Below are 17,428 nucleotides of genomic sequence, written 5' to 3'. Positions count from 1 at the left end.
CGTTACCTGTAGAGGTAATCAGCTAGAAAAAAAAACTTGAAAATTACGTCAGAACACGGACTTGAATGTCAGAATGTGTCTTTAACAGACACTTTACAGCAAGCGTTGACGACACACTCACGTGTGTAGTATCTATTTGGTTGTTGGCTACAGCCATAATATACAGCTATAATATTATGTTAATGTAATTACATAATTAATATTATGTAATTACATTAACATAATATACTTAAGACCGATGGATTTCACAGAACATACTCAAATAATATATTTTTAATGATGGTAAGTGGTCCCCACCGCTCATAGAAATGCTAATGCAATGCCCCTCCAACATCCCTAGTAATTACGACAACTAAGATGTTATGTCCTCTATACGTAGTGTAACTACAGGCATAGAGGACACTGGCACTGGCTCACTCAGGCTGAGTTCAGATTACTGTTCAGATTAATGTTTGTTGGTAAAATATCTGATGAGTGAGTGGTACTTGCAAAAAGATGTGTGTAATAACAGCAAAGTATCAGCCCGTGGATGTCCCATCGTTGCGCAAATATAATATATATATATATATATATATGCTCTTCCTAATATTGTCTTCATGTAAGTGATTTCCTAAGCATGCGAATTGTATTATAGTCACTTTGTGGATATTGAATAAAACACAAAATAGTGCAACAACTCGCTCTGGCGCAGGCCACCACTCGACTGTCCGGGAAGCGTATGCTCCCCACCACTCGCCCCGCCAGATGCTGAGCGGATATTTATTAATTACAATATACTACACGAATAATTGGAGTATTTGAAAACTAAGGGGTGCAAGTTTATACGAAATGTTAAGATCGACGTCTTCCATTTAAAAGAAAAAGTAACTACCAGTAAATGTCCTTCTTCTGGACTAAGTTCTCCTCTCCATTTGAGGAGAATGTTCGGAGCTAATGCCACCCTGATTATTGCACTCAAGGGGAGTTGGAGGATACTTTCGGGTTAGTACATTTTATTGAAATAAAACATGCAGGTTTTCGCACGATGTGTTTACCACCGAGAATGAGATAAATTATACACACAAATTAAGCACTTGAAAATTTAGCGGTGCTTGCCTGGGTTTAAAACCGCAATCGTAGGTTAAGATGCACGCGTTCTAACCACTGGGCCATCTCGGGTTCGGTGTTCTATTTAATTTTTTTTATATTATTTACTTAACAAATGAATATAATTAAAATTTTGTAAAAAAAAACTTCATAAAAATACACATACATAGGCTATATTAATAGTTAGACACACATCCAAAAGTCATCTATATAAGTAAAAATTAAAATAATTTAGAATTATGGCGGTTTAGGTTCATACCTTGATCAAAAAACAGTAGAAAAATAACTAAGCTGAACCTGAGTATTTACTGGGAAATGAAGGAATTTTGTTTCATATGTTTAACATACAATTTATTACGTAATAGTATACACATTACAGTAACGATTTCATCCTATAACAGAAAAAGTATATTGATACAAAACCACAACCACTGATTGATTTGCAAAAATCATTGTATTTGCTTACTTATTCTATACATAAAGTGCGGTTCTTTTTCCAATACTATGTAATGTAATGTTAAACGTTTACAAGATACATTACGATGAAGACATCAGTTTTGTAGTGTTTAATTTGTATAGTCGTCTTCCAATATCAACATGGACGGTAAATATATGATATATTATTACTATTTTATATACGTAATTCCTGAATAGAATTGTGTAGATGTTGTATTAAGATGAATTCGATGATGAAGTCGATCGCAAGAATGAGGAAAGTGAAACGTGAGTTTGGACACAATCGTTATGATATTTGAATGGTGTAAATAATGTCAGTATTAGAATGACGTTTCAACGTAAAGATGGAATGAAACTCGAGTTAAGTGTTAACCTGTCATTTCTATGCCGAATGCCAGTAAACAATATTATTATCGGTTTACTAAACAATTCATTTGTCACTTTCGTTCTTTTTTTTTTTTGTTTACATTTATAGTGAAAGAGCAAAATGAACAAAATCCGAATCGTCTGATTCTTTACATAAATCTTTGATGATTAATAATGCGTTTATATTATAAAGTAAACGTATTCTTATTATTAATTAATCTTTATTAATAAATGAGTGTACGTTTTTGGAATAATAGAATTTGTAGATAGTATTAGACACTAAATTAATATCGAGCGTAATAATTATTTTCTACGAACTGATTACGAGCTCCCGGACTTAATAATTTGTATTTGTAACTCATCTTTGGCGGAGTCGCTTATTATTATCTATTTAATGTAACTATACGTATAATATCTTGAGATTTTCTAGTTATGTATTATAAATAAACAGTCTAGGGTGATGGTGAGGAATATAGAATAGGAGTATGTCCTTTTCTATACGTTCCCCTGACCACATGTATGCTAAATTACATGATTTAAAACCAAACAAAAAACTTACATTCGAATATATAATATTATGTAATATCATATTAACAAGCGGAATTATATATATGAAACTAAATCAAAATTCGATTATTATTTTTAAATATACTTAAGATTTACCGAAAAAGTAACAACATTGAAAGTTATATACAATATATATTAAAATGGACATATTTTTACAGGAAAATGAAAAGCGAGAAAAAATCACTATCTTTGCGCAAAGATATTATACACAACTTAAATGTAGACATGGAAGTTGACTTGGAGAGAGCGTTAGAACTATGTGGTAAGCTTGTCATAATATCTGAAAGCGAAAAATCAAATCTTACGCATTATTCTTCAAATGTTTCTTCAATCAAAAATATATTATGAATTAAAAAATGAAAGATGTATCTATAAACACTAACGTACTGTACTTTTACTACTGTTTACTTACTCTTTAAGAGCTGAGGCGTAGGGCCAATGGTTGGTGTAAAAACAAATGGTGTAGCTAAAATTTTCTTGACAAAAAATTCAACTATTTTTATTTAACCGAACTGAGGTATGAACCCCGTAATCTTCCTTATGATCTCGAAATCTGCAGCCTTATAAGCTAGACAAACGAGGGGATTTATAAGAGCTTTAATACCACCTGTTACAATTTAAGGAGCAAATTGTAGTTTCTTTTCAATTACTATAATTTTTCTACAGGCGCTGGAAAATATCAAGTATTTCATTGTGCTCTTATGGTAGCAATTCTTGGTGCAGCTATACTGGAAATGGTTGGATGCTCTTTTATCCTACCAGCTGCAGCTTGTGACCTTGACTTGTCTAATAGCATGCGAGGGATTATGACGTCAATTCCAAATATAGGTGAGCACTAAAATTAGTTTATAAACTTTAAAGTCTTTTCTCTAAAATGATTCAATAAACAAACACTGATGTATAAATTTTTTATATGAATACGATTATAAATATATATATTTTATTTTGTTATATTATAAATCAGGAATTAAAACTTTAAAAGCAATCCAGGTGTTATAATAACCGCACCATTTTGGGGCCGAGCTGCTGACACTTTTGGGAGGAAACCAGTTCTATTGTTCTCTACTGCTATATCCGGGATAATTGGACTAATTGCTGCGTTCATGCCGAGCCTACTCAGTTTTGCTTTATGCAAGTTCCTCGGTTCGCTTTTGTAAGTCGAAAGTTTTGTATAGCTTACTAGAATCACCCATGAAAAAAAAATTCCTCCCGTATTTTTCTGTATTAGTTCCTTATATACCATATTGATTATAACTATTTTAATGATTTTTTATAGCTTTACAGCTATAAAAAGAGTTTATGTTGAGTTTTTGTAATGAAAACATACTTTATGTCATTCACAATTTTTTTATTCGAATTGTGTTTTTATATTGAATCGAAAATAATTATAATTTTGTCCTTTTTAGTCTCTCCTGTCCGTCGTCACTTGGTTTCGCGTACGTTGGAGAGTTAATGCCAAAAAAACGACGAGATCTCGCTGTACTAATATGTAACGCTTCTCTTATGCTTGTTGCATCGTTATGTCCTAGTAAGTTATTTTGCTACTTTAAGTAGCTTGTAATTAATTATAAATAGTTCAAAAGTGCTTGTAAAAGCTTACTTGAATAAAGTATATTTAGATTTTGATTTTTAAATTGTTATACTATATACTAGAAGCCCGTTCCGTTCGTCCGGGTTAAATTCGAATTTTATTTTCTTTCCGATCGCAGCATTACATAGCGGGACTAGTTTAAGCCATTCAGGATAATTACAACCTCAATATAATTTTTTTTTATCGAAATTTGACCGTCTGTTTAAAACGAGTTCAATTAAATACACACTTATAGAAGATTTTTATTATTGAAATAATAAAATATCCAATATATAAATGTAGATTAATATATCGGATATTTTATTTTAAGTTTATCACACAATAAGTTACAAAATAATAAAATGAAGATCCTATGAGATGAGTTGAGGAATGTTTTTATTGATATGATTTTATATCCGGTGAAATTATTAAAAATAACTATATCGTTTACAGTTTTCGCTTGGGGCGTTCTCTCTTACGATTGGTGGAACAGTCCCCTAAAGCTGCGTCCATGGAGAGTTCTGACTGCGACGTACGTCGCGCCCCTAATCCTTGCGGCGCTGTGGCTTACGCAGGCCAAGGAAAGCCCCAAGTTTCTTATGACAAGAGGCAAGGATAAGAAGGCATTGGACGTCTTGCAGCACATTTATGCCTCTAACAGTGGTCAGCCAAAGGCTAATTACTGTGTATGTATTAAAATAAACAATTAATTAAGTATTCGTTATATTCGTATTATATAATGTTTGTTGTTAACAGGATGCAGGTAGCGTACATACCTATATAATAATTATTATACCACATTTATTATAGTCTGTAGATGTAATCGAATCAATAAAATATTACGAGGATGTCTTCATTTGTATACCGTATAAAATAGTTCGCAATATATTAATATTAATACATCAAATTTAATTTATATACTGGCAATACATTTAAATCATATGTTATTAAAAATAAGTATTTTTTTTAATTTATTAAATGTAATTTCTTGTTAAAGCATTGGAAAGGTTTATTTAAAATATAACAATAATAGATATTTATTGATTAGGTCACATCTTTGAAGTTCTCAGCAGAGGATAGCGAGAAATCCTTTAGTCATGGAAACTGCGAGCTTGGTGACGGTATTATGAAGAACTCCGCATTCGCACTGCTCCGACCTCCTCACGTCAAATGGTTAGCCTTGACAGGCTTCCTAATGTTTGGGTTATTTTCGTTGTGAGTATTATATTAATTGTTATGATAAAAATATCAACAAACACACTGGTTGGTAAGGTTTAAGCTAGCCCGTCTGTGTAGGAATCACACATTAATCGTATAATTCTATCGCAATAACAGCAATACTTTGTATTGTTGTGTTATGGTTTAAGAGTGAGTGAGCCAGTGTAGGGACATGAGAGATAATATCTTAGTTCCCAAGGTTGAAAGTGACGATATACGGACTGGTTAATATTATTTATCGTGCTAATTGCCTATATCGTTGGGCGGTAGTGAACACCTATTTTGTTTAAAAAAATACATAAATATATAATCATTGTAATTAATTACTTTTGTTAGTAATCTATTTAATTGATTAGGAGTATTGACTTCGGATTTTATTTCTTCAATTCGACTGCAACTTTCTTAATTTATGTTAATATATGTTTATTTTTACCTATCTCTGTGCATTATCTGTTTTAGTAAGTTACTGGCCGGTTAGAGAGCACTTCAGCTGTATAAGAAAAAAAAATTGAATAATGTAAACAAAATGAAAGTAAATTGTTATCGAACCAGTTAGATTTTGACATTAAATATTTCATTTTAATAAGGTTTTATAATTTTAGCGCCAAATGATAGATGAATGATTTGCAGTTTACAATGAAATGAAATCAAAATAAAAACTGTCATAGGTTTCGAAAATTCTAAAAAATCTTTTGAATAAACGCGAAGTTTCGCGGGCGAACCACTAGTCTTTATTGAAGTTGTTATTTAGGGTCGGCTATTATGTTGTTTGAGAAAAGGATTTTTATGACACTTTGATGGACAATTTAAGATAATTACGAACTTGTTCATCACCAACGCGGGCCTCATTGTCAATTTTCATATTTAAAAAACGCATTTCAATATCAAAGTCCTGTTAAAACGGTCTCCTAAAATAAAGTACTTATTCGTTACTCCTAAATATTAAGAATGCAAGTGTTATCTTTGACTGTAAGTCAATAACAAATGAATCATAAAAAGCTTTAATTATTTTTTACGTTCAATGACCGTTTCTCATAATACATTTCAGATTAAACGGATTGTTTTTGTTCGCTCCTGATACAATAAACAAAATGATGACGCATTCCTCCAACGAATCGGTCACGATATGCACGCTGATGAACCAACCAGAAAATTTGGTAATTCTATACAATACATTGTTTATGCTTTATTCAATCAAAAAATTTTTGAATTTCGAAATGAATTTTGTCAACAGATCTACTTATATACGATTACTCTAATCTCAGAGTATTACAAAGATATTTGTGGAAAGTCAAAAAGGTTATGTCGACTCAATGTTCCGAGTTCATATTTTATATATATATATATATATTTTTTAATTAAAGTAATTCCGTCGGTTGTTTGTTTAAACATAGGACTGTGAGAGTGATAGAAAAGAAAGTAGTATAACCCGTACAATTAGCAAAGTCAATTGGTCAGGAGCACGCCATATTAATTTAACTATTTTTGAAAAAAGTATACTTCTATACTTATCTGTATCTGTTACTCGTTGACGACCAAACCACGGAACCGATTTTTTTGAAATTTGGTATGAAGCAACCTTGAAACCCAAGGATTAGAGAGAACCTAGACCGGGTTACTTTATTATGCCTAAAACGTTTCGACCAACCAGTAAGACGCGAGTGAAGCCGAGGGCCATAACAAGAATTTTATTACAAATAAAAACGTCACGCTCCTCCTTCTTGAAACCTCCTTTCAAGGCTCCCAAAAAAGTTTCACGCATAAATAAAAATTAAATTAAATTATATTTATGTGGAAACACCTAGCATTCTTGCCTCCATTCCGCTCGGTTATGTTGACAGTACCTATTTTTAATTAGTATTTGAAAATACTTATTGTGTTCTCTATGTAAATAATTCATATCTTAATAAAACTGATATATTAATAAAATAATAATTCCACTTTCAGACATCATCAGATGAGTGTGTAGATGAGATATCATTTGCAACGTTCGAGGTCACCGTTGTGACGTCACTGATTTATGGCACACTGGTGATGCTGATCAGCCTCAGCCCTCTCGCAAAGAGAACATCCCTGATTGGCATGTTCGTTCTTGTCAGTGCCACTTGTCTCCTATCTGCTATGACAACTAACAGGTGATTATGAACTGCTCTCTTATATTCTCAAACAGGCTAATTCGAGTGTTACTAAGATGTACGATGTACCAGGAGATCATAAACGTGCAATGGTCGACTAGCAACGCGGCGGAGTTTCCTTGTACGACCACGGATAAGGCAATAGACTACGACTAACTAAACGCAATATTCAATTGGAGAATTCCAAAGAGCATTTCTAATAATTGTATTCATACGATGCTCAAAAGACCTATTCTGTAACAACAAACTCGAAACAACGCAGAACATGATGGTTTAGTATTAAAACGTTATATGCTAAATTATAATTAAAAATTATAATGTTGATAACATTTAATATATGCATCAAAATAGGGCACCATCGTTTATCGGCTTTCTACATTTAACTCGTGAGATACAGAGTGAGTTATTAGAGAAGCTGATTTGAGTTCTTATGGTAGGAATTATTTTGCCCATCATATCGTTATATAGACGAGCTGGTACATATATATAGTTTTGCCAAATCAAAATTACTTTGTATTGCTGTTCTGAATGAGTCAGTGTAATTTCTGTAAGAAAATACATAATTATAATGGCATTTCCTGCGCTTTTAAACATTTACAGTGTAGAGAATAGTTCATATTTATTACAGAACTAATTAATATATATATGGGCAATAGATTCAAGGTGATCATAGTCATCGTAGCTATTTTGATCATCTGGTTTTTTATACTAAAGAATTTATGTATATATTTTAAATATTTGAATGTATGAAATTAAATATTTTTTTCTGTCTCTACAGCAATGAAATAAAATTTTCTGTTTTTTTGTAATGACAATATAATCCTGACTATACCTCAGTCGTGCTCACTTCTAATAAAACAGTATCATAGAATTATTTTAAAAAAAATGCTTACGTTATTCGTAGTATTCTCTAAAATATTAGTAAATGTATTTTTTTAGGATAATCGCCGGAGTTTCAATGTCTGCTCTGCAAATAACCGCACTCGGAATTGGTCCATTAACGGCGTACTCCGTTCAGCTCTTCCCGACCAGCTTAAGGTAAACTTAAATTTATACCCATACCTTACACAATTAAACTATTTTGGTTGAAATATTTTACAACATATACTTGATACAAATTAGCTGTTGTTTGCTGCTAGTGTTTTAGCACTGATAAAAATGAGTTTATCAAATCGATAGAGAATTAATCAAAGTAGATATAATTCATGATCAGAGAATTAAACAAATAAAAATGTCAAACAAATCCTTAGCTATCAACTGCCAAACCCAAACACACTCATGTCATTTCACTAAAGAAAATATAGAAAAAATATTGGAATAAAATTATCTTGCTAGATTAAGATCAGTATTGCCGCAAAATCGCTTTCAAAATAAGGATTACAGCATCTTAATAACACTACACATGATATAATTATTATTCTCATGTTTAACGATGTTATCTCAGTCGTAATATTCAGTAAATATTTAATTTACGTAGTTAAGTGGGAAAGCCCGAATATTTTACACAGTAAAGGTAAACACGCTAGGTGTGATGTTGTTTTTAATTATAAAACACCACCACGCGACGTTTAATGTCAGTATAAATAGTTTATTTCATGTTATTTAATAATGAAGACTAAACGCCAGGCTATTCAAATTTTTAAACAAAAAGATGTATATTTTTTAGTCAGCCAACTAATAGTAAATAGTTTCCACTACCCATAGAAATGGGTGGTGTAAAAAAATTACCTTACCTCACCAATATACCGCCCTATATTGGGAACCAAGAAAATACGCCTCCACAAAGTAAAAATTTTATGACTATTTTAACGAATCATCTGAGTCAGCTGCAGCAGCAGTTTAACTGACTATTTATAATTAATAAGAAAATATTTTTTGTAAAAAAAAAAACTTTTAAATGTATATACTTTGGCCTCTCAATTGTTCTACTGTGGGGCTAAGGCTTCGTCTTCTTTTGAGGAGGAGATTTGAAAACCAAAACCAAGTAAGGACTGATACTTGTGTCAGGTGGCCCCCAAAAATCTGGAATTTATTTGTCCACGCTGCTCCAGTGCGGGATGGTGGCACACACATACATATATATGCAGCTTTCCTCACGATGTTTTCCTACACTGAGCACGAGATGAATTATAAACACAAATTAACCAGACGAAAATTTAACAGTGCTCAATTGTGCGCGTTTTCTAAATACCATACAGAATTATTTAATATGGAAAATAAATTTTGCACTTGAAATGACCATGTTAATATTTCCTTTAAATATTATTCAATAAAAGCGAGAACAGTTGTTTACATACATAGATTAAAGTAGTTGACTTGATTTATAACATGCTATTATGATTGTAAAGATACACATCTCGGGAAAGACCGTTTATATATTGTTATTTGTATATTTTAAAGTAGTCTACAACAATAATACAAGCATTTGAATATAATTAACACAATTTAAGTTTGTATTGAGGTTTCGTGGAAATACATTTTCGGTGACATTAAAGTCAATTTTGCAATAGGCTATGTGTCATCTTGTCTCTCTGCTGCTGTTTTTATTTTTTTTTTATTCTGTAACTTTTACGCATGTGTAAAAGGCTTAATAATTCAGCTGAGTGTCAACTGGGTTGGATGAAAATAAAATCGTTTTAAGTCGATACATACCTGTACAACGCGTTTCTGTACATTATGAAAAATGAAAAGTCTTGGAAATAATAATAATAATAATGTTTTTATTCGTATACATGATACATACGTCAAAGAGGCCCTGTTCTTAGGAGGGTCCCGTATCTTAGGACGCAGTAATATGTAAAGGAAAAAATGAAACTAGATCAGTGGCCGCGATCTATTTTCATCTTTTCTTATACATATTATATTTAATAAAAATGTACATAAATACGTAATTATAACAATATAAATATACCTGAATTCAATTTAGAAGCATTACACCGTTCACTTATTGGCTATCAAAAAAGTAATCCTAATCTGAGAACAATTATTATTGATCGTTGACTTCCGCATTCAACGAAGATTTTACCGCAAAGTTTTTTCTCTTATGTTACTGATAAATTAAATCTCAGTTTTACTTTAACTAAATAGCAAAAGGAAAAAATTCCGTTGTTTATTGTTAATGGGTGGAAAATGTCGAGTTATCTTATCGTGCAAAAGTACTACAGAGTTTTATTTAATGTTTTTTTCCCAGTTTCACGCTGATTAGTAGATTAGTAGATTTTACTAATCTTTGAATTTGCTTTGGAACTTTCACTTTATGATAAATTGCAATTTCACAGTCAGCTACATAGCTGACTGTGAAATTACAATCTATCATCTATCACAAGTTTATGAAGTGATGTATGTACATCACTTCATAAACTGATTACTTCAACGTAAAGAAAGATCGATCTGGTAAATTTGTAGGCTTATACTTGATTGTAATAATGACGAACATATCCTTTAGAACGGATACACAGGATACAGAGGCTAATCATGACAATTAAAGCGCACAAGGGTGATTGCAAACACAAGTGTCCTCTCTATTCCTTGACTCTTATAATGTGTTGGGACGGCACAACTGGAATGACTTACGATTATAATCCGAGGCGTGGGTAAACCCGTCCAATTTCCATGTTCAGAATGCTATTGTTAGTACGTATTCTGTCGACCTAGTATTTGAACTCAGGGCTTCAGAATCTGTTGCCTTATAAGCTCGTTACTAGACTGACGAGGTGGTTAAGACTATAAGAGTACTCACTCATGTTAGGAGATGTATGTAGTTCTTTAAAATGTTTTTATGGTTATCACCAAATATGTTGTATTCTTTTTTGTGTGCACCTTATTTCATGGTAGAAAATTGACTATTTTCAATAGACACCACTAGTATTCTAATCAAAATATAATATACTTTATTCAAGTAGGCTTTTACAAGAACTTTTGAATCGTCATTTAACAAACTATATGAGTATAAGTGAAGTTACCGTCGGTTCGGAATGCAGATTCTACCGCGAATAACCGGCAAGAAACTCAGTCACTCTTTTTCAATATTTAAAAATACAAAATCATGTTAGTTAAATACAATTATACTTATACGTAATACATCCTGTCTGGAGGTCAACAAATATTAGCTCCACGCTTTTTATCATCTATATAATCTTGTATCGATAATATGCCTTCTTTACCAATGTATTTTTTTACAAATGATTTGAATTTATGAATCGGCAAAGTTAATTCTGTTCCCTGTGTTTAACACTAGATACTAACGGCAAAAATATATGACAATTTCCGATGATCGATTTAAATTAATATTGCCGTTTACACTTTCCAATTACAACACAAGACAAATGTATGGAGCGGCGGGAACAGACTAGTATACATTGGCTGTGTTCAAATCTGTCGTTTTCTAAAAATATCTTGATTTCGTTACCAGGGCAACAGCAGTCGGAGCAGTTATGATGTTTGGACGAATGGGATCTGTAATTGGCGCCAATGTTACTGGAATCTTCTTCGCTGGAGCATGCGCAGTTATTTTCTATGTCTTCTCTGCGCTTCTCTTCCGTAAGTAATATTAATTTAGAATTCAAAATAAAAAAGGAAATTAATAAGAATATTTCGTATCTTACTTGTAAACTGGGAAAAATGAACATACGGCGATACATAAATTTTACATGTAAATAATAGAAATGATAAGATAACCTTACCGGAGAAATCCACAATCAGAATATACCAATTATGAATTTAGTTCAAGTTCAATTATTAATCTAGGTTAGAATAATCAGATCCTGATTAAGGCCTTTGACCTCGAAATATAATAAATCTCCTCTAATAAATTAATACAGTAATTACAATAACACTGTAATTATTTCCAGGAAGAAAAAAAAATCGCATTAAAATTAAAATTATAATATTTATTAATTAATTAAGCCTAATGAATATCATTGCCAGTATTGTTCATTCATTGATTTAGAAAATATTTATTCTGTTAATGTAATGATGTAACAAATTTGACTCCGTAGTAAGATTTTCATTATTCTATAATTTTTTTATTAGGTCGATCGATTTTCTATAAAAGCTAAAGAAAATTGACTTTATTAAATGACGAGTATGAAATTTGACACAACTAAAGTTTATATGTAGGAGTGCAGATAACTAATATATTTATACAATATGCATTTAAATGCATACAATAGTACACATATATTGTTGCTTTTATTTGTGCCAGGAAGGCATAGATTATTTCGCCAATGTCACGTGCGATGGAGAAGACACGACGGAGATTGATCGAGGTACTGCCTCTGTTAGGTAGATTTAAATTTAATACTATTTACTATGCGAAATTTGTATCCAATTAAAAAAAAATACTGTTAGTAAGTTACATTACTCCTATAGCAATAGGGGTATTTAATATATTTATATCATATCAATTTCTTTATTATTAAATTGCACCCGTTTGAAGCGTGTGTTTATTGAATATATAGCTATGAGTATTTGAGTTCAATAGATGTGATATACAAACAGAATGACACAGGGACAAGATGTTATTATATGGATTTTGTTTATTGGTCTCGAACAAAGTCCTACCTAATGAGCCGAGATGGACCAGTGGTCAGAAAGTGTGCATCTGAACCGATGATTGCAAGTTCAAACCCAGGCAAGCACCACTGAATTTTCATGTGCTTAATTTGTGTTTTTAATTTATCTCGTGCTCGGCGGTGAAGGAAAACATAGTGAAGAAGCCTGCATGTGTTTAATTCCAATTCTGCCACATGTGAATCAACCAATATACATTGGAGCAGCGTGGTTGAATATGCTCCTAACCTTCTCCTCAAAGGGAGAGGAGGCCTTAGGCCAGCAGTGGGAAATTTACAGGCTGTTACTATTATACTAATAAAGCCCTACCACCAAGTTAATATACCGCTTAACACATCTCCATGAGAATTAATATACAGGTACATAGGCAGGACGTCTGCAGAGATTTGGGAGTTATTCATACAACACAACATTTTCATCTAATTCGTACGTGCCTCCTTATGACTTAATCTAGCTATATTATTATTTAATTATAATATTTCGTTTATTTTCAGTTTGCGCCGGCCTCAGTTTCCTTCTACCCAAAGACAAACCAGCGAGCAACGAGCAGTGACGTGTCTGGAATAAAACCTTTTTTAAATATAACTGATGACCGCCTGTTATCGTTAGGAGTATTAAAAAAAATAGGAATATTAATGACACACGGTTGGAAAGAAGATGCTTTTGTTACATTATATTCTGTATTAAATGAAGTTAATTAACATGTTTAAGAATAATTAAAATTGTTATTAAAAAGTGTTAATTAAAAAGAAAATAATTTTATATAAAACCATCCACAATCGAAAATGACGCTTGGTTGCCTTTAACGCTTATTCCTTACGTGACGGTTTCAGTCAGTTAACTCTACTGTTTAAGCCGCGTAAAAGAACTTCGTTCTAAAATGCAGAAGTAAACTCTTATATTTTTAAATTGAGATTAATCTATATAATTTCCCCCACACAAAAGCTACGAGTTAGTTCTCTTTATGTGTTTTATTGCGTGTTATTTATTCAAGTGTAATTATTATTAATTGGTATAATACATTGTACGCAAAAACACAGAATAATGTTGTATTAAATGATATCAATATACTTATTATATATTTTTTATAAATAACCAAGTATTGTCCTGTAGTTAATTATTTGTTATGCGAATAAATTAAATTATGGAGACAAATTGATTAATTTATACATAGCTTTAAATAACATTGTATATATAATTTGGATCGTAAGATTTTATGTTTCATAAAAATAAAATGTGCACCACCATTACGCGTTTGTATTAATATTGAAAATAAACGTTGTTAGGGGTCATTCATTTATTACGTCAGACGATTTAGGGAGGAGGGGTGTCGACCATGTCTTATGTTTTCTTACAAGGGGGTGGGAAGGAGTCTCTATAGTTCTTACGTAAGATAAAAAAAATAGTAAAGTTAAAATTATTTGAAAATGGTTCGATTGTCGAAGTTCGCTCGGATACGTATAGGTATAAAACGATATTTCTATTTCCATGGCAACGGGCGGGACAAAAAGTAAAGATTATTAGTACCTTTGAAATAATGAATAAAAAATTTCAAAAAATTGATTCTTTGAAACAAACTTTAAAATAAACCAAAATTGTTTTAATTTTTTCCATTAAATTCTTACGTAATAAATATTAAACAGAGGGGAGGGGAGGCCTGTTCTTATTTTTTCTTATAATAAAAATATATACAGAATATAATAGAAAATAGTCTTACGTAATAAATGAATGGCCCCTTATCGCGGGTCGACTATTGATTTGAAACAACGAAATTGATAGTAATCGAAATAATTTATAATTAAATACAATCAAATATATAAATATAATTACGTTAATACAGTAAATATTACTAGTTGTCGGCCGCAGTTTCGCTCGCGTTTTAGGGCTTGGACGACAGCTGTTAGGCATTAACAGTACTAGTAATTCGGTTCAGTGGTTTCCGTGAAAGAGTAACAGACGTACAGACGATTTTCATATTTATAATATTAGTATAGATTTATTACTTTCCGTCGTATCTTAGGTCGTAACTCAAGAAATCCATTGGGCAGAGTGTGTACGAGCAGTGTCGTGAAGAAGAAGTTGACTAGAGCTATTGACAAGTATTGGTTGTCTGACAGCGACCTTGTGGACACTTCTGTGCTAATAATTTCAAGGGATAATTTGATTTAGAATCCTTACATTAATTTTGAAGTCTTCATACGGTACCCATTTCCAACTTGACATAAATCTCATACTCATACTCGCTATGGATTTTATCTTTTACTTAGTGAAAGTGCATTGTACAAGCTCGACGGGTACGTTCACGTAATCTACCTCACAACAGGAATACTTTTTATAGTATTATTGCGTTCCAGTTTGTAGGGTATGTGAACCAGTGTAGCCAGGCTCAAAGAACATAACATCTTATTTTCAAAAGCTTGATCACACTTGAGCGTTTTAAAGTATGTTTTAATATTTCTTAAAGTGGCAATATGTTTGGCCCAATGTTTAGAATATGGTGGTCACTCTTTTGACTCATATGCTGACTCTAACCTCTGAAATTGCATGTCGGTGCTGTATTTCAAGAACCATTACCATATTATTTCCATGGTCACAAAATAGCATTATGCCAAATAATATTACAAAAAAGAAAGAGTTTTTATATACCTATTTAAGAAATGTCAACCCCTATTACACCCCTAAGGATAAGAATATGCAGAAACGCTTAAATACGTATCTATCTTTTTTTTTTTTATTCAGTATTCCAAAAATAAAGTTTCATGTTTCTAACTTAAAAAATGACGAACCTTTCAACCCCTATTTCACCTCCTTAGGGGTAGAATTTCCAAAATTCCTTCCTTAGTGGGTGTCTACTCAATTAAACGATCCTACTTAGCAAATTTCAAGGCCCTAACTTTAATAGCTTACGCTCGGCGATGATGAATCAGTCACTATTAGCTTCGAACTCTAAGTAGATTGAAAAGCTTAGATCTTTCCACAGAACAGTATTAAAAACAGTCAAAACAATCAAAATCAAAATGTACATTATTGAAGTGGGCTTTTACAAGTACTTTTGAATTGTATTTTTAAAGATATAAAAATAAAGCTACCACCAGTTTCGGATGCAGATGCTACCGAGAAGAGCCGGTAAGAGAAGCTACTCTTTTCGAAAATTTGATATACAATCAATAAATACATGTATATCTATATAAATAAATTTATATTTCATGATTGGACATGTTAAAAATAAATGCAGAATCTAAATATAACAGAACGTAATTCGAATTAATTTCGGCATAACAACTTTGTTTTGCAAATTTATCGTTATTTATCATGTTTAATCTATCAAAATCGATAAGAATGTGAATATACTTATTATTACTAAATATAGTGGATAGTATGACCATTGATCCACCTTCAGACAATTTGCGGGCAGATTACCAATCAAGGAAAGAAAATACATCTTATCCGCTGCAATCTATCTAGCTTCCACATATCTACAGTCATAAATGTTGAGTAAGTCACTGAGTAACAAACGAAAATATGTTTTGTTATTTACATTTTTTAAAGATATTTTGTTTACAAAATGTTATAGTTTTTTATTTTTATATGACACATAATAACTTTTCCTCCGTTATTTTGTGTCCCTCCGTAGATTGGGTGTTTCGTCAGGAAATTCCACGGAAAATCAAAGACACGATTTTTGGGCTTTTCGACTACAGTTTTGGGGATTACTCAAAATACATAAAAAAACACGTAACATTTATAAAATAAGTTTACATAAAAAAGACTAAGTAACCTCGACCGTGCCGATAGATCTTCTTCATGTTTTCTTCATCGCACGTGACATCGGCGAATATTCGTCCATTTGGTATATACAATAAAATAATAAAAAATAAAGAATATTGAAAGGATAAGAAATATCCTAATAAAAAGACTTACTAAGAAGAATAATTATCGCCACAGTATGAATTTATGTTGTGGTTCAGGATTATCACCAAAATCCTCATGACTTGACAGTCATTAAATGGAAATGTTAATGTGTGTTGGCGTAAATACGTTCGCGTGGTTGTATGTGTGAGGGATTATCTGGCAAAGTGACTTTGGTAAAAAAAGTCAAATGTATGTCATATCTCCACTTTTATACTATACATATATAATATTCACGCAGTACCGAGTTTATGTTATGAAGCCAGTTCTCTGTAACGTTTTAATCTAATGTGTGCATTTAATCAGTAACCACAGTTTCGTATTTAGGTTTTGGGAGTAAATATGGGAATCCATTTGCCTTATTTAGATATTTGTAAAAATGCACCTTGGTAACAGAACAGACTCAAACATACTATCTCCTTGCGTCGCTGATTGCTTTATTTGGCTGGTTCAAATTCCAACAACAAATTTTGTTTATAAAATAAAAAGCTAATCACCTAATTTTCTGTTGTTTTTTTATTAGATCTTGATTAAGATAGGCAGACTGGCA

The 17,428-nt window shown here is 31.8% G+C and overlaps 1 protein-coding gene across 1 annotated transcript; it reads left to right on the top strand.

The window, feature by feature from the left end:
* The first annotated feature begins 538 nt into the window (after positions 1–538).
* Positions 539–14,048, top strand: LOC113402416 (putative transporter svop-1). The gene is made up of 12 exons (XM_064216464.1): positions 539–981; positions 2,634–2,737; positions 3,142–3,303; positions 3,466–3,628; positions 3,882–4,003; positions 4,499–4,731; positions 5,094–5,260; positions 6,312–6,420; positions 7,211–7,398; positions 8,338–8,436; positions 11,810–11,937; positions 13,464–14,048. The coding sequence occupies exons 2-12, from the start codon at positions 2,638–2,640 to the stop codon at positions 13,520–13,522; spliced, it is 1,530 nt and encodes a 509-aa protein (XP_064072534.1). The 5' UTR covers positions 539–981; positions 2,634–2,637; the 3' UTR covers positions 13,523–14,048.
* The last annotated feature ends 3,380 nt before the right edge of the window (positions 14,049–17,428 follow it).

Source organism: Vanessa tameamea, chromosome 12, assembly GCF_037043105.1.
Source record: "Vanessa tameamea isolate UH-Manoa-2023 chromosome 12, ilVanTame1 primary haplotype, whole genome shotgun sequence".
NCBI lineage: Eukaryota > Metazoa > Arthropoda > Insecta > Lepidoptera > Nymphalidae > Vanessa > Vanessa tameamea.
The sequence above is the reverse complement of the archived record's forward strand: the minus strand, read 5'-3'. Positions and strand labels throughout refer to the sequence as shown.

What these genes read in the sequence shown, in the direction of transcription:
- LOC113402416 (XM_064216464.1), top strand. Translation starts at nt 2,638, where the DNA reads ATGAAAAGCGAGAAAAAATCACTATCTTTGCGCAAAGATATTATACAC. An exon ending in GACGTCAATTCCAAATATAG is followed by an intron (nt 3,304 to 3,465) that starts GTGAGCACTAAA and finishes AAAGCAATCCAG; the next exon opens with GTGTTATAATAACCGCACCA. An exon ending in AGCCAAAGGCTAATTACTGT is followed by an intron (nt 4,732 to 5,093) that starts GTATGTATTAAA and finishes TTTATTGATTAG; the next exon opens with GTCACATCTTTGAAGTTCTC.